This window comes from Capra hircus, chromosome 9 (assembly GCF_001704415.2).
Source record: "Capra hircus breed San Clemente chromosome 9, ASM170441v1, whole genome shotgun sequence".
Taxonomy (NCBI): domain Eukaryota; kingdom Metazoa; phylum Chordata; class Mammalia; order Artiodactyla; family Bovidae; genus Capra; species Capra hircus.
Window position 1 is genome coordinate 60520685 of NC_030816.1, and position 14524 is coordinate 60535208.

The window sequence follows — 14524 nt, forward strand, 5'->3', positions numbered from 1 at the left end:
GGAATTCCAGTTGAGCTATTTCAAATCCTAACAGATGATGTTGTGAAAGTGCTGCACTCAATATGCCAGCAAATCTGGAAAACTCAGCAGTGGCCACAGGACTAGAAAAGGTCAGTTCTCACTCCAATCCCAAAGAAAGGCAATGCCAAAGATTACTCAAACTACCACACAACTGCACTCACCTCACACACTAACAAAGTAATACTCAAAATTCTCTAAGCCAGGCTTCAACATTACGTGAACCGAGAACTTCCAGATGTTCAAGCTGGATTTAGAAAAGGCAGAGGAACCACAGAACAAATTTCCAACATCCGTTGGATCATTGAAAAAGCAAGAGAGTTCCAGAAAAACATCTACTTCTGCTTCATTGACTATGCCAAAGCCTGTGACTGTGTGGATCACAACAATCTGTGCAACATTCTTAAAAGAGATTGGATTACCAGACCACCTTCCTTGCCTCCTGAAAAATTTATATGCAGGTCAGGAAGCAACAGTTAGAACTGGACATGGAACAACAGACTGGTTCCAAATAGGAAAAGGAGTATGTCTAGGCTGTATACTGTCACTCTGCTCATTTAACTTATATGCAGAGGACATCATGCATAATGCCAGGCTGGATGCGGCGCAAGCGGGAATCAAGATTGCTGGGAGAAATATCAATAACCTCAGATATGCAGATGACACCACCCTTATGGCAGAAAGTGAAGAAGAACTAAAAAGCCTCTTGATGAAAGTGAAAGAGGAGAGTGAAAAAGTTGGCTTAAAGCTCAAAATTCAGAAAACTAAAATCATGGCATCTGGTCCCATCACTTCATAGCAAATAGATAGGAAAACAATGGAAAACAGTGTCAGACTTTATTTTTTGGGGCTCCAAAATCACTGCAGATGGTGACTGTAGCCATGAAATTAAAAGACGCTTGCTCCTTGGAAGAAAAGCTATGACCAACCTAGACAGCATATCAAAAAGCAGAGACATTACCTTGCCAACAAAGGTCTGTCTAGCCAAAGCTATGGTTTTTCCAGCAGTCATGTATGGATGTGAGAGTTGGACTATAAAGAAAGCTGAGCACCAAAGAATTGATGCTTTTGAACTGTGGTGTTGAAGAAGATTCTTGAGAGCCCCTTGGACTGCAAAGAGGTCCAACCAGCCCATCCTAAAGGAGATCAGTCCTGGGTGTTCATTGGAAGGACTGATGGTGAAGCCAAAACTCCAATATTCTGGCCAACTGATGCGAAGAACTGACTCGTTGGAAAAGACCCTGATGCTGGGAACGATCGAAGGCAGGAGGAGAAGGGGACGACAGGGGATGAGATGGCTGGATGGCATCACCAACTTGATGGACATGAGTTTGAACAAGCTCTGGCAGTTGGTGATGGACAGGGAAGCCTGGTATGCTGCAGTTCACGGGGTTGCAAAGAGTCAGACACGACTGAGCGACTGAACTGAACTGATAAAAAGTTAAAACCTTGCTTAAAAATATTGACATATTGAAAACAATAAAATTAAAATTTAACTAGAAAAATAGCTCCTAATTTTCAGAACTGCTCAAGGGAATAACTTTTCATTTGGCTGAAATAAATAGAAAAATACATTTTTCAAACATTATCCAACACGTGGAAGTACAAAAATGAACTTGACTGATCCCTCAATCAGTACTAAAGTTATCTGAATTATTTTATGATTTAAGTCAAATATCTTGATGGTTTAGGGTATGATAAAAACATTAATATATGTTAACATGTTGTAAAGGAGAGTGCAAATAAATTATGGAGAAGACAGAAACTACTGATTGTTTTTTAAAAGCCATGTCACATTCTGCCTCTCCATCAAATTCCAAGTCTACAATTTTAAAACACGATAAAAAGATTACATGAAGAGTCATACTAATAAAAATGGATCATTTTATTTTACATGATTCTACTTACCTATTGATATGAATTAAATTTAGTACAATGCAGTGAAAAGACACATTAGGTACACAAAAATGAATGGTGCTGTCCTTCAAATATAGACATACAAAGATGATAGCACTTTCTACCTTCCACCGTCATAACTGTGATTGATTTTACTCATTACTGAATAATCCACATGTTAAAATTCACTACTATCATAAGAACTCTCAAGATGGTTGAATGGGATCTGGGATTCAGACCAATGACCAGAGTGAAATTTCTTGAGAATCTCTTGATATGACTGGAGACTGAATACCACAGTTTCACTGGAACTAGGCTTTAAGAAATCTAGTAACTGGCAAAGACAGAGTTGTATATCAAGGCCCAGTAAAAAGATAAGTTCATGAATTCTTAGAAAATTACTTTCATGACACCTCAGTATTAACAACTACACCTATTCCAAATAGTGCTGTGTAGGTTACTAGTTTGCAATATATCACACACCTCCAATGCTAGGGAGCAAAAGTCACACGCATGGCCAGAGGGACCTCTGGACAGAGTGGGAGGACAATGGGCCAGGGATGAGGAATGGATCCAGGCGCAGCATCACCAAGGATCCACCTCACGTTTGAACTAGTACCCCCTCTCTGCAGAGGCAGAAGCAGCATGGGGCGGGGAGTGTGAGAAGTACTGAACCAGGAGAGAGGCAATCTCTCTAGATAAGAATGCCACCAGCTCTGTGAACCCTCATTTCAGGCCCTCTGCTTCTCAGTTTTGATGTAAAGGGACTGAAAGTCAAAGTTTTAAGGTCTTACAACAAATAATCGCTCAGTTGTGTACAACTCTTTGTAATCCCATGGACTGTAGTCCACCAGGATCCTCTGTCTGTGGGATTTTTCAGGCAAGAATACCGGAGTGGGTTGCCATTCCCTTCTTTAGGGGATCTTCCTGATCCAGGGATAGAACCTGGTCTCCTGCAGATTCTTTACCAAGAAGCTCTCAAAAGAGTTTACACTCTATGATTTTAATGTTGATTTCTCAGAGGGTTTTGCTGAGGATCAAATGAAGATGTATATAAATAAATTTTTTGATACAAGTAGAAGTCACACATGCTATTTTACAGATTTTCTTCATTATACTAAGGAAGTACAGGAACAGTATAACATGTTCATTATGTGGTGAGATAAGATGGTTGGATGGCATCACCGACTCTATGGACATGAGTTTGAGTAAGCTCTGGGAGTTGGTGATGGACAGGAAAGCCTGGTATGCTGCAGTCCATGGGGTTGCAAAGAGTCAGACACTGAACTGAACCTACATTTTAATTTAAAATGTTAAAATTAAAATTTCTTTTCCCCCCCAGCTTTATTTAGGTATGCTGCTGCTAAGTCGCTTCAGTCCTGTCTGACTCTCTGCGACCCCACAGACAGCAGCCCACCAGAGTCCCCCGTCCTTGGGATTCTCCAGGCAAGAATACTGGAGTGGGTTGCCATTTCCTTCTCCAATGCATGAAAGTGAAAAGTGAAAGTGAAGTCGCTCAGTCATGTCTGACTCTTTGCGACCCCATGGATTGCAGCCAACCAGGCTCCTCCATCCATGGGATTTTCTAGGCAAGAGTACTGGAGTGGGTTGCCATTAGGTATAATTGGTGAATATATTTTTATAAATTTATTTCTTACACAAATTACTCAGAAAATATTTATGGTTTTAACTTTAATAAAATTAGCTGATTATTTTGTTCATTAGGTACCTGGAACAATAGCCTAATAAACAGTTGCTGAAATAAGTATCTCATAGGTGTTGTATCCAGCTTTTTTCCTCTCTAATCCCCCCCTCACTGAGACACCAGCGGTATTTCTAGAAACATATTTTATTATTACTCTTTCATCCTCATACCTTTGGATAGCTCTATTTTATCTAGAGAATGAAATGTGAATTCCTCAGTAGGGCACAATTTGACCTCATCTACCTTTGCAGCTCAGGTCTTCCTAAATACATCCATCTCATCATTTCCTCCAGCTAACCTAAGCCTCATACCACTGAGCAGTCAAGTCAGTTTCTCTTCCAATTGTTTGTTCAGAAGCTCAGTGTGGCTTTCCTGATGGCTCAAGTGGTAAAGAATCTGCCGGCAGTGCAGGAGACACAGGAGACACGGGTTCAATCCCTGAGTTGAAAAGATCCCCTGGAGGAAAATGGCAACCCACTCAGTATTCTTGCCTGGAGAATCCCATGGACAGAGGAGCCTGGCGGGCTATAGTCCATAGGGTTGCAAAGAGCTGGACAAGACTGAGCGCACAACCATCTCAGCTTAGTGTGCCCTTCTAAAGCCCACCTGCTGATGAGGTCAGTGACAAAGATAAGAGACAAGACTCTGGAAGGTTTCATAAGGACTTTGGAACTCATTCTGATTGCTGGAGAAAGCCACTTAAGAGTTTTAAATAGGGAAATAATAGAATCTAATTTATTTTTCAAAGAATCTTATCTGCTATGGGGAGAATAATCTAAGGGATAGGAGCAGAAGTAGGGGAGTGGAAGGAAAAGAGGGATCCCTAAACGACGGGGTACATGTACCTGAGTATTTGGTGGGAAGACCTGGTGTGGGGCAGGGAAAGTGGAGGTAGATGAAGGGTTTGGGGGCAAGAGTTTTGCTTGGACATGTAAAGTACGAGAAATCGCCCCACTGCTTTATAGCTCTATATTTTAGCGATACTTTGTTTATACTGTGATTTCAGAATTTATCACACTCTGACGTAATTTGCTGCATGCTCATTTGCCTTCCCAACCAGACAGTAAGCTCCCTGAGGACAGAGACTGTCTTATTTAGTCCATATATTTAAGTAAGGACCTTAAGCAAAATAGTTACTTAGAATGATTAGAGAATAAGTAAAGACAGTATTCTAGAAACTCTAAAGAAAATAGACCAAAGAAGAAACAAATACTTTCCTTGCCATCTCCATTACCCAGAACTCACCTGGAATGAGGTCAATAGAGTGAAGTCGCTCAGTCATGTCTGACTCTTTGTGACCCGTGGACTGTAGTCCACCAAGCTCCTCTATCCATGGGATTCTCCAGGCAAGAATACTGGAGTGGGTCGCCATTTCCTTCTCCAAATAGAAGTGATAGCAGACCATAAACCCACCCCTGGCTCTAATCTTCCAGCATATAAACTCACATATATAATATGTATCAAATCAAGGTCTCCTCTTAAGCCTCTGGGATGAAGGCCAGTAGGCCATACTGACTAGTCCTGTGTAAACTGTATTTTTTTATACTGTACAAACTGAAAGAGCTGCACATAAGACTTGATATTTAGACAGCTTTTCAGTAAGATTTTTATTTTAAAATATCCTATCTATATTATTTTCATAGTCCTTCATTTCAGATTCTAATAGATTATTTGTACGGTCAAGAACGCTTAACTATTGTCCCCATTTAAAACTGTTTTGAATATTGAATAGACTCACAGAATTTCTAAGACAGAAACTCACCAAATCCAGAGTCCTCATTTACCTGCAGGGAGGAAAAAAACTGAAGCTTAAAGAAACTGCTAAAAATTCTAGTCATTCAGAAGTGGAGCCAGGCATAGAAACTAGTTCACCTGTTTCCTAGTGCAGGATTTTTTTTCTCACAAAGACTGGCTTCTTAATGAAATAGATGGATTTGGCCACCTTGCAATGGACTACATACTTTGCTTTTATAAGTTTTCTATACAATGATATCTCAAAAAGTTTCTTTTTTCTTTTTTGGCTGTGCAGCAGGTGTCATCTTAGTTCCCTGACCAGAGATTGAACCTATGTCCCCAGCATTGGAAGCCTGAAGTCTTAGCCACTGGACTGCCACAGAAGTCTCTCAACAAATTTTATAGGAAAGATATGCCTTAAAATGAGAGTAACTAAAAATCGAGCAAAGCAGTCCTACCAGGTATTACATGGCTTAATGGTCATGCTCCTGGGACAGTGCTCACATCGAGGGATATGCATTATTTAAAAGTCCCACTCAAGCTCTATATGACCATGAAAGCTAAAGGTAAAGGAAGGGAATCCAAGGTAAAACTGAAGTTTGCAAGGCTTGCCTTTATCATATCTGGTTTTCCTTTTATTCTTTATCTGTCAGAGTGGTAATCACTCTTCCATTTCAAAGCCTTCCTATCTATCCTCTCTGCTCTTTCCTATTACAGAAAAAGAAAGAATTTTGTATCTATTATCTACACCTCGTTGGCTGATAAACTTAAGAGACTACTTGAATGAACTTGGAAGAAAAGTTATGACCAACCTAGATAGCATATTCAAAAGCAGAGATATTACTTTGCCGACTAAGGTTCGTCTAGTCAAGGCTATGGTTTTTCCCGTGGTCATGTACGGATGTGAGAGTTGGACTGTGAAGAAGGCTGAGTGCCGAAGAGTTGATGCTTTTGAACTGTGGTGTTGGAGAAGACTGTTGAGAGTCCCTTGGACTGCAAGGAGATCCAACCAGTCCATTCTGAAGGAGATCAGCCCTGGGATTTCTTTGGAAGGAATGATGCTAAAGCTGAAACTCCAGTACTTTGGCCACCTCATGCGAAGAGTTGACTCACTGGAAAAGACTCTGATGCTGGGAGGGATTGGGGGCAGGAGGAGAAGGGGACGACTGAGGATGAGATGGCTGGATGGCATCATGGACTCGATGAATGTGAGTCTGAGTGAACTCTGGGAGATGGTGATGGACAGGGAGGCCTGGTGTGCTGCGATTCATGGGGTTGCAAAGAGTCGGACATGACTGAGCGACTGAACTGAACTGAACTGAATGAACTTTAATCAATCTGCTAACTTGATCAGACTTATGTTTTACACTCTTAATCCTGAAATGTGGAAGGCAAGATTTGTTCCTGGAAGAATTTGAGATCTCAGCAGAAAGATAGGCATTAAGTGGTGGAGCCAGGTTCCCTCCTCCCTCCTGCTCATTGAAATGACAAAGGAGAAGCTCTATACAGTCAACAAAAACAAGACCAGGAGCTGACTGTGGCTCAGATCATGAACTCCTTATACCAAATTCAGACTTAATAGAAGAAAGTAGGGAAAACCGCTAGACCATTCAGGTATGACATAAATCAAATTGCTTATGATTATACAGTGGAAGTGAGAAATAGATTTAAGGGACTAGATCTGATAGATAGAGTGCCTGATAAGGTTCGTGACATTGTACAGGAGACAGGGATCAAGACCATCCCCATGGAAAAGATATGCAAAAAAGCAAAATGGCTGTCTGGGAAGGCCTTACAAATAGCTGTGAAAAGAAGAGGGGTGAAAAGCAAAGGAGAAAAGGAAAGATATAAGCATCTGAATGCAGAGTTCCAAAGAATAGCAAGAAGAGATAAGAAAGCCTTCTTCAGCTATCAACGCAAAGAAGTAGAGGAAAACAACAGAATGGGAAAGACTAGAGATCTCTTCAAGAAAATCGGAGATACCAAGGGAACATTTCATGCAAAGATGGGCTCATTTAGGACAGAAATGGTATGGACCTAACAGAAGCAGAAGATATTAAGAAGAGGTGGCAGGAATACACAGAAGAACTGTACAAAAAAGATCTTCATGACCCGGATAATCACGATGGTTTGATCACTCATCTAGAGCCAGACATCCCGGAAGGTGAAGTCAGGTGGGCCTTAGAAAGCATCACTACGGACAAAGCTAGTGGAGGTGATGGAATCATAGTTGAGCTATTTCAAATCCTGAAAGATGATGCTGTGAAAGTGCTGCCCTCAATATGCCAGCAAATTTGGAAAACTCAGCAGTGGCCACAGGACTGGAAAAGGTCAGTTTTCATTCCAATCCCAAAGAAAAGCAATGCCAAAGAATGCTCAAACTACCGCACAATTGCACTCATCCCACATGCTAGTAAAGTAATGCTCAAAATTCTCCAAGCCAGGCTTTAGCAATATGTGAACTGTGAACTTCCTGATGTTCAAGCTGGTTTTAGAAAAGGCAGAGGACCCAGAGATCAAATTGCCAACATCCTCTGGATCATGGAAAAAGCAAGAGAGTTCCAGAAAAACATCTCTTTCTGCTTTAGTGACTATGCCAAAGCCTTTGACTGTGTGGATCACAATAAACTGTGTAAAATTCTGAGAGAGATGGGAATACCAGACCACCTGACCTGCCTCTTGAGAAATCTGTATGCAGGTCAGGAAGCAACAGTTAGAACTGGACATGGAACAACAGATTGGTTCCAAATAGGAAAATGAGAGTATGTCAAGGCTGTATATTGTCACCATGCTTATTTAACTTATATGCAGGGTACATCGTGAGAAACGCTGGACTGGAAGAAACACAAGCTGGAATCAAGATTACTGGGAGAAATATCAATAACCTCAGATATGCAGATGACACCACCCTTATGGCAGAAAGTGAAGAGGAACTAAAAAGCCTCTTGATAAAAGTGACAGTGGAGAGTGAAAAAGCTGGCTTAAAGCTCAACATTCAGAAAACGAAGATCATGGCATCCGGTCCCATCAGTTCATGGGAAATAGATGGGGAAACAGTGGAAACAGTGTCAGACTTTAATTTTTTTGGCTCCAAAATCACTTCAGATGGTGATTGCAGCCATGAAATTAAGGCGCTTACTCCTTGGCAGGAAAGTTATGACCAACCTAGACAGTATATTAAAAAGCAGAGACATTACTTTGCCAATTAAGGTCCGCCATGGTTTTTCCAGTAGTGGTGCATGGATGCGAGAGTTGGACTGTGAAGAAAGCTGAGTGCCGAAGAATTGATGCTTTTGAACTGTGATGCTGTAGAAGACTTTTGAAAGTCCCTTGGACTGCAAGGAGATGCAACCAGTCCATCTTAAAGGAGATCAGTCCTGGATGTTCATTGGAAGGGCTAATGTTGAAGCTGAAACTCAATACTTTGGCCACCTGTTGTGAACAGCTGACTCATTTGAAAAGACCCTGATGCTGGGAACAATTGAGGGCAGGAGGAGAAGGGGACGACAGAGGATGAGATGGTTGGATGGCATCACTGGCTCAGTGGACATGAATTTTGGTATCTCCGCGAGTTGGTGATGGACAGGGAGGTCTGCCATGCTCATGGGGTCGCAGAGAGTCAGACACGACTGAGCAACTGAACTGAACTGAACTGAATATGTAACTCAGCAATATTACACTAACTTCATAGGCAAACTCCAAAAACCTTCAAAGTAGAAAAGTAATATTGTTCCTAAAGCTCTAAATAACTTAAGCTGATCTTGTCAAGCTCAAGTTTCTTCTTCTCTCTGTCAAAGACAACTGTTTTGTTATTCTCAGTTCTCTCATCTTTCTGAAAGATTTTCACAGTAGGAAAAAAAATTATAAAATACCAAAAGCTAACAGAAGCAGACATCTTTCAATACCAAAAATATACACTTCTCACTTAGATGCTTCTTTGAGATTCTTTGAAAACCTTATTCAAATTAATTTAAAATATTCGCCTAAAATTTGCAATTGTACAGTTCGTTTCAACTCTGTGCTTGATATACATTTTAATAACTAGCTTCTTTGCATCTTTTGTTAATTTTCCAATTTTGAAGAAACGTGATATTTTGGCAGGATGCATCCTGTTTCTACCAAAATGCATTTTACCTGGGCTTTCTTTGAAATGAATTACAAAATCTGATTATCCATAAACTATGGTTCTTTTACCCACAGGAAACTGAATCAGATATAAAATTTATGTTCTGTGACTTTTCAATTATTATCTGCTCAAAAGAATAGAAGATGAGAGTATCTACCATTAAAGTTACCAAATTCAAATTTGCTTTTGAAATAATTTAGTGATTTTTAAAGAAAAAAATGCTGGAATATAATTCACCAAGTGTGAAAATTGACCGTTATAATGCTATGAGCCGTACTTCTGAAGTGAAATACATGACATCCATTAAAATATAGAATCTGAACATTTACAGAATAGTCAAAGTAAGAAAGGGGCTCACCGGTTTGAGTGAAACCGAACTGACGCAGAATCTGATGAGCGTCCAGCACGTTTGATTGTTTTGACTTAGACTGCTGTGAGGAGGCTGATGTTGAAGTGAATGAGAGATTTTTGTTGACCTGTAATAGGAAAGGCAAATCAGAAATGAAAGCGTAATTTCCTGGGTTACTGATGCAAATAGTGGATGAGAAATATTTGCTTACGATGCAAACCAGGGAACATGTCAAAAGGAGTGACAATGATTTATATGCTTAGTTTTTAAGAGCTTACAAAACTCTATAGTTTTTACAATCAGCCTTACTTTGAAAACAAGTTTGCTTATCATGGAACTGACTTTATTAGTAACTTAGAGTGGTCTTATAAGTTATGCCAAAAATAAAAAAATGCAAAAAATAAGTGACTCCTGGACTGCTTTCAATTAAGAAAGAGTTTTTAAATGTTTCACATGCACATTTCCTTAGCATTTTTGAAAGAACAAGTACTTCCTTTTCAGATACTGTACAGAAAGCACCTGTAATGTTCATGTTTATAGGTATCACAGTGACACAGATAACACAGCTGCAACTTAACTAGCCAAGTGAAATAGTTTCTACTGTATCAAAAAATCTTATTCTTAAGACAGTTTTCAAAAAACAACTCAAATAATGAACAGGCAAATTTTCTATAAGTAAATACAATGTTCAACAGCACAAAAATTCTACTACAATTGCCCATTCTACTACAATTGCCCAAGTACTATGGTCTGTACTCAGAAATGAAATGAAATGAAATGCATAACAAGTGCAACATTGTAACTACATTATAACTACATTGTAACATTGTAAGTGTATGAAAAATACACTTCACAGAAAAAGGCTTAAATGTTTTGTAAATTAGTAAGTTCATCTTGCAATTCAGATAATTTCAGCAGCAATCTAGTCTCTTTTTCATTATTAATAAATCAATCATTATATCTTATCATTTTTACCACTTTCAAAAAGCATGATAAAACGTGATTGAATTTTGAAAAACAATGGAAACGTTTAAATTTCTAATTTTCTGTAAAAAAGTAATCTGTTAATTAACAAACTGTTAAAAATGACAGTTTATGGTATGTAAATATTAGTATAGGAAAGTAGCTCCTTTCTCTCTCTTTTTTGAAATACTCAAAACTATACAGAGGACTTCCACTGTATTAGTATTTAAAAATTCCCTTTTGATGTTCTATACATAGAACAACAGTACTGGTTGTGGTTACATGCCCTTTTTCTGACTCATTATTTACATAATATTTGTAAATGCTTCTCTTCTTTCAAATAGTGACAGTAAATGGTATATAAGATTAAGTTTTTCTTTTGAAAGAAAGATAATTTTGTGAAAAAGTCAACTAAGATCATGTGCGAGTATAGCTCTAAGGTTCCTAAACTATTGTGGTATCATCTTATAAAAAAGAAAAATATTTTCCAAATTAGTTATTAGATGGGGTCAAATATTACATCAATGCTAAGAAAAATTATCCAGCTAGAAAAATTCTATAAGAAGCCATTATTAAACACTGACCAAAATTAAAGTTGACTATTTACACTGATAATAAAAACAGTAAATAAACTTCAAAGGAAACATGCTTGAAGATTGACAATAATGAATTGGTATTAAAACATAGGCTAACCTTAAAGTACTAAATAACATTAATGAAATAGATTAAACAGAGTATGTCCGCAAAGGGGATCCTAAAGTGCTATACAAATCAAGTGTTTTATAAATATTAGCTATTATTATTAACATCACTACAAGCAAGGGTAATTTTAAAATATGTAATGCAGTAAGATGATGCAGTAAATTTTTCAGAATGCTATGCTTTTATATGGAAGTACTATATACAAACTGACATATTTATCACTTAACTATTTAATTCACTTCTCTTTTTTAGAATCATTTTTCAGTTTTACTTCTGTGTTCTTGAAAATTTTAATCCTACCTGTCAAACAAAGCATTTTGAAATCTGGTGTAAAAAAGCAGGTGTATGCTGGACACGCACATGTGCACACACACACATACACACAAATTTGCTTTTCAGTCTTCCTCTTCAGAAAATTACTTGTGCTAAAGCAAAAAATGAATACCAAGAAAGCTCAAATAGGATACTTGAATGACTCCACTCAAACTGAGACTTGCCACTTTTTCTAAGTAAAATGCTGTTTTAAAAAATCCAATTATGATCTACAATTACATGGTTTTTCTAAGCATTTCTACACTTCTGCCCTCTTTTGACATATCTTTCGAGACTATTCAAATGTTCATGAAATGATGAGCGGCAACATAACAGGGAGGATAACTCCGTTTCTAAGGTGTGGGATAATTGTTAATCACTATCCTCCAATACTTTGGCCACCTCATGCGAAGAGTTGACTCATTGGAAAAGACTCTGATGCTGGGAGGGATTGGGGGCAGGAGGAGAAGGGGACAACAGAGGATGAGGTGGCTGGATGGCATAACCGACTCGATGCACATGAGTTTGGGTGAACTCCAGGAGTTGGTGATGGACAGGGAGGCCTGGCGTGCTGCGATTCATGGGGTTGCAAAGAGTCGGACACAATTGAGCTACTGAACTGAACTGAACTGATAGTGATCTGAAATTAGAACTCAAAGTATTTTCTAAGTGAGCTTATACATATTCACTAATTCATTTAAAGGAAGAAAAATAATAACAACCATTATACAGAGTGAAGCAATATCTATTTTTGAAACATATGCTGTGGAAAAGAATTGCTTAATAATTTTACAACAACAGAAAGGTTGGCTAAGATAGTCTACCCTACAACAATCTATCCTCTTTTTACAAAACACTTTTCTGCTTGCTTCATGCAAAAACCACAGTCTGCCAAAGTCAGTTTAATACCTCCATACTGTGGAAAATGAAAAGCATAAAAATTTAATAAAATTCATAATGGAAGAAAAGAAAAAATAACCACCTAGAACTGCCTAGTTAATCACAAAATCTGTTTTGCCTGTTCTTTCAGGGTATAATCAGTTTTGGTAAAATATGCAAATACTAATTCTCTAGGAGGAGTTAATTTTCATGTTAAAAAAGTCATTGCTCTAACCTCAGATTGAATGCACAAAGCTAAAAAGGTTAGCAATAGTTTACCTTTTAGTGATTAAATTGTAAAATCATTGGGAGATATGTAACACTCATTTCTATATATACTTACAAGTCTAATCCTTTTAGCTGACTTTATGTGCTTTATTCACCTGAAGAATTGTTTTCAAAGTTTCAACTTGTGAAGACACTTCAAACTTTCTTTTAATGATAACAGAAAATATATTAGCACTGTTTATAATACTTATGTTAACAAATGTGCCCCCCTTCTTCTGGACAGCTATTTTTTTTAAACTAAATTTGAACAACAATGCAGATAACATTTTAACTTGAAAACATTTCTAAAACCAGCTCCTAGGAAATTTTTTGTTGCAAATTATATGTCTGCTGTACAAATTAAAATCCCAGTATTACAAAACAAGTTAAACAGAAAACTTGAGCCAAAGTGAGATTCAAGTTATCTGAAGTCAGTTATCCGAACACCTCATAAGTTCTAAAAGCAGCTTACATTTCTGTGATATCTAGGTTAGTAAAACCTAAGAAATGAGTAGGCCGTGATGTCATAAAGAGAAATGCAACATGATCTCTCTAGGTCCTAGGTACTGCCCTTATAAATTGGGACAATGGAGTGAGGGATAGGGAAGAAACATTGTTACTGTTAAAGATAAATTTTTACAGTGGGGTAATGAGCTAGAAAATCTCTCCTCAAATTAGCTCACTCCTACAGTATTAACTAAACCAGAATTCAAATGGGGATCAGTCATCACAACATTTTATTTTGTAATATTTAATCAAGATTTTTTGAGTATAAGGGCTGATGGTTCAAAGATTACTAATATATTCCCATGTGTAAAACTCAAAATTAAGATCTAGTACTGGTTCAAATCACTTACCCAGTAGTAATATACCTCAGAGAAAGCCAATTAACCTGCTGCATACTACAATACAAACCTTCACCTCTTTTCTCTCTTAGTATATCTCCTTACTCCAGAGAGAAAATTTGGTTCTAAATCCCCTGAAATCCTCACTTCCAAAAACACACCTCTTAAACCTGTCCTCCTCTCTTTTCTTCCAGTGTCAGATAAACAGGTGAAAGAGAAATTCTCTCAGTCATGTCCAACTCTGTGACCCCATGGACTATACAGTCCATGGAATTCTCCAGGCCAGAATAATGGAGTGGCTAGTCTTTTCCTTCTCCAGGGCATCTTCTCGACCCAGGAATCAAACCGGGGTCTCCTGCATTGCAGGCAGATTCTTTACCAACTGGGCTATCAGGGAAGCCCAGACAAAGAGGTACTCTCCCATTTAAAATTAATCCTCCAGCTATTCCCTTGAAGATATCTTTGCATGCATGCTTAGACATGTCTGATTCTGTGCAACCCTATGGACTGTAGCCTGCCAGGCTCCTCTGTCCATGGAATTCTCCAGGCAAGAATACTAGAGTGGGTTTCATTTCCTTCTCCATGTGGCTATCCTTAAGGCTCTTCCAAATTCTCTACCGGCTGTTTGTCTACAGGCTATAAGCATTAATCTTTTCACTTTACTACAAAATAGAAAACAAGTAATTCTTACTAAGATTCCATAAATTTCCTTAACCTTCACTGAAAGT

The 14524-nt window shown here is 38.3% G+C and overlaps 1 protein-coding gene across 7 annotated transcripts in view; it reads right to left on the minus strand.

Annotated features, from left to right (window-relative positions):
* AHI1 (Abelson helper integration site 1) overlaps positions 1-14524 on the minus strand; it is a 223469-nt gene that overhangs the window by 102220 nt on the left and 106725 nt on the right. For all 7 annotated transcript variants that reach the window (XR_001918550.1, XR_001918549.1, XM_018053237.1 and 4 more), the window contains one exon: positions 9838-9955. Coding sequence is in view for 5 of the 7 variants with exons in the window: in XM_018053237.1 (XP_017908726.1) it covers positions 9838-9955 (118 nt within the window). In the remaining 2 variants the exon portion in view is untranslated. The remainder of the gene's footprint in view (positions 1-9837; positions 9956-14524) is intronic.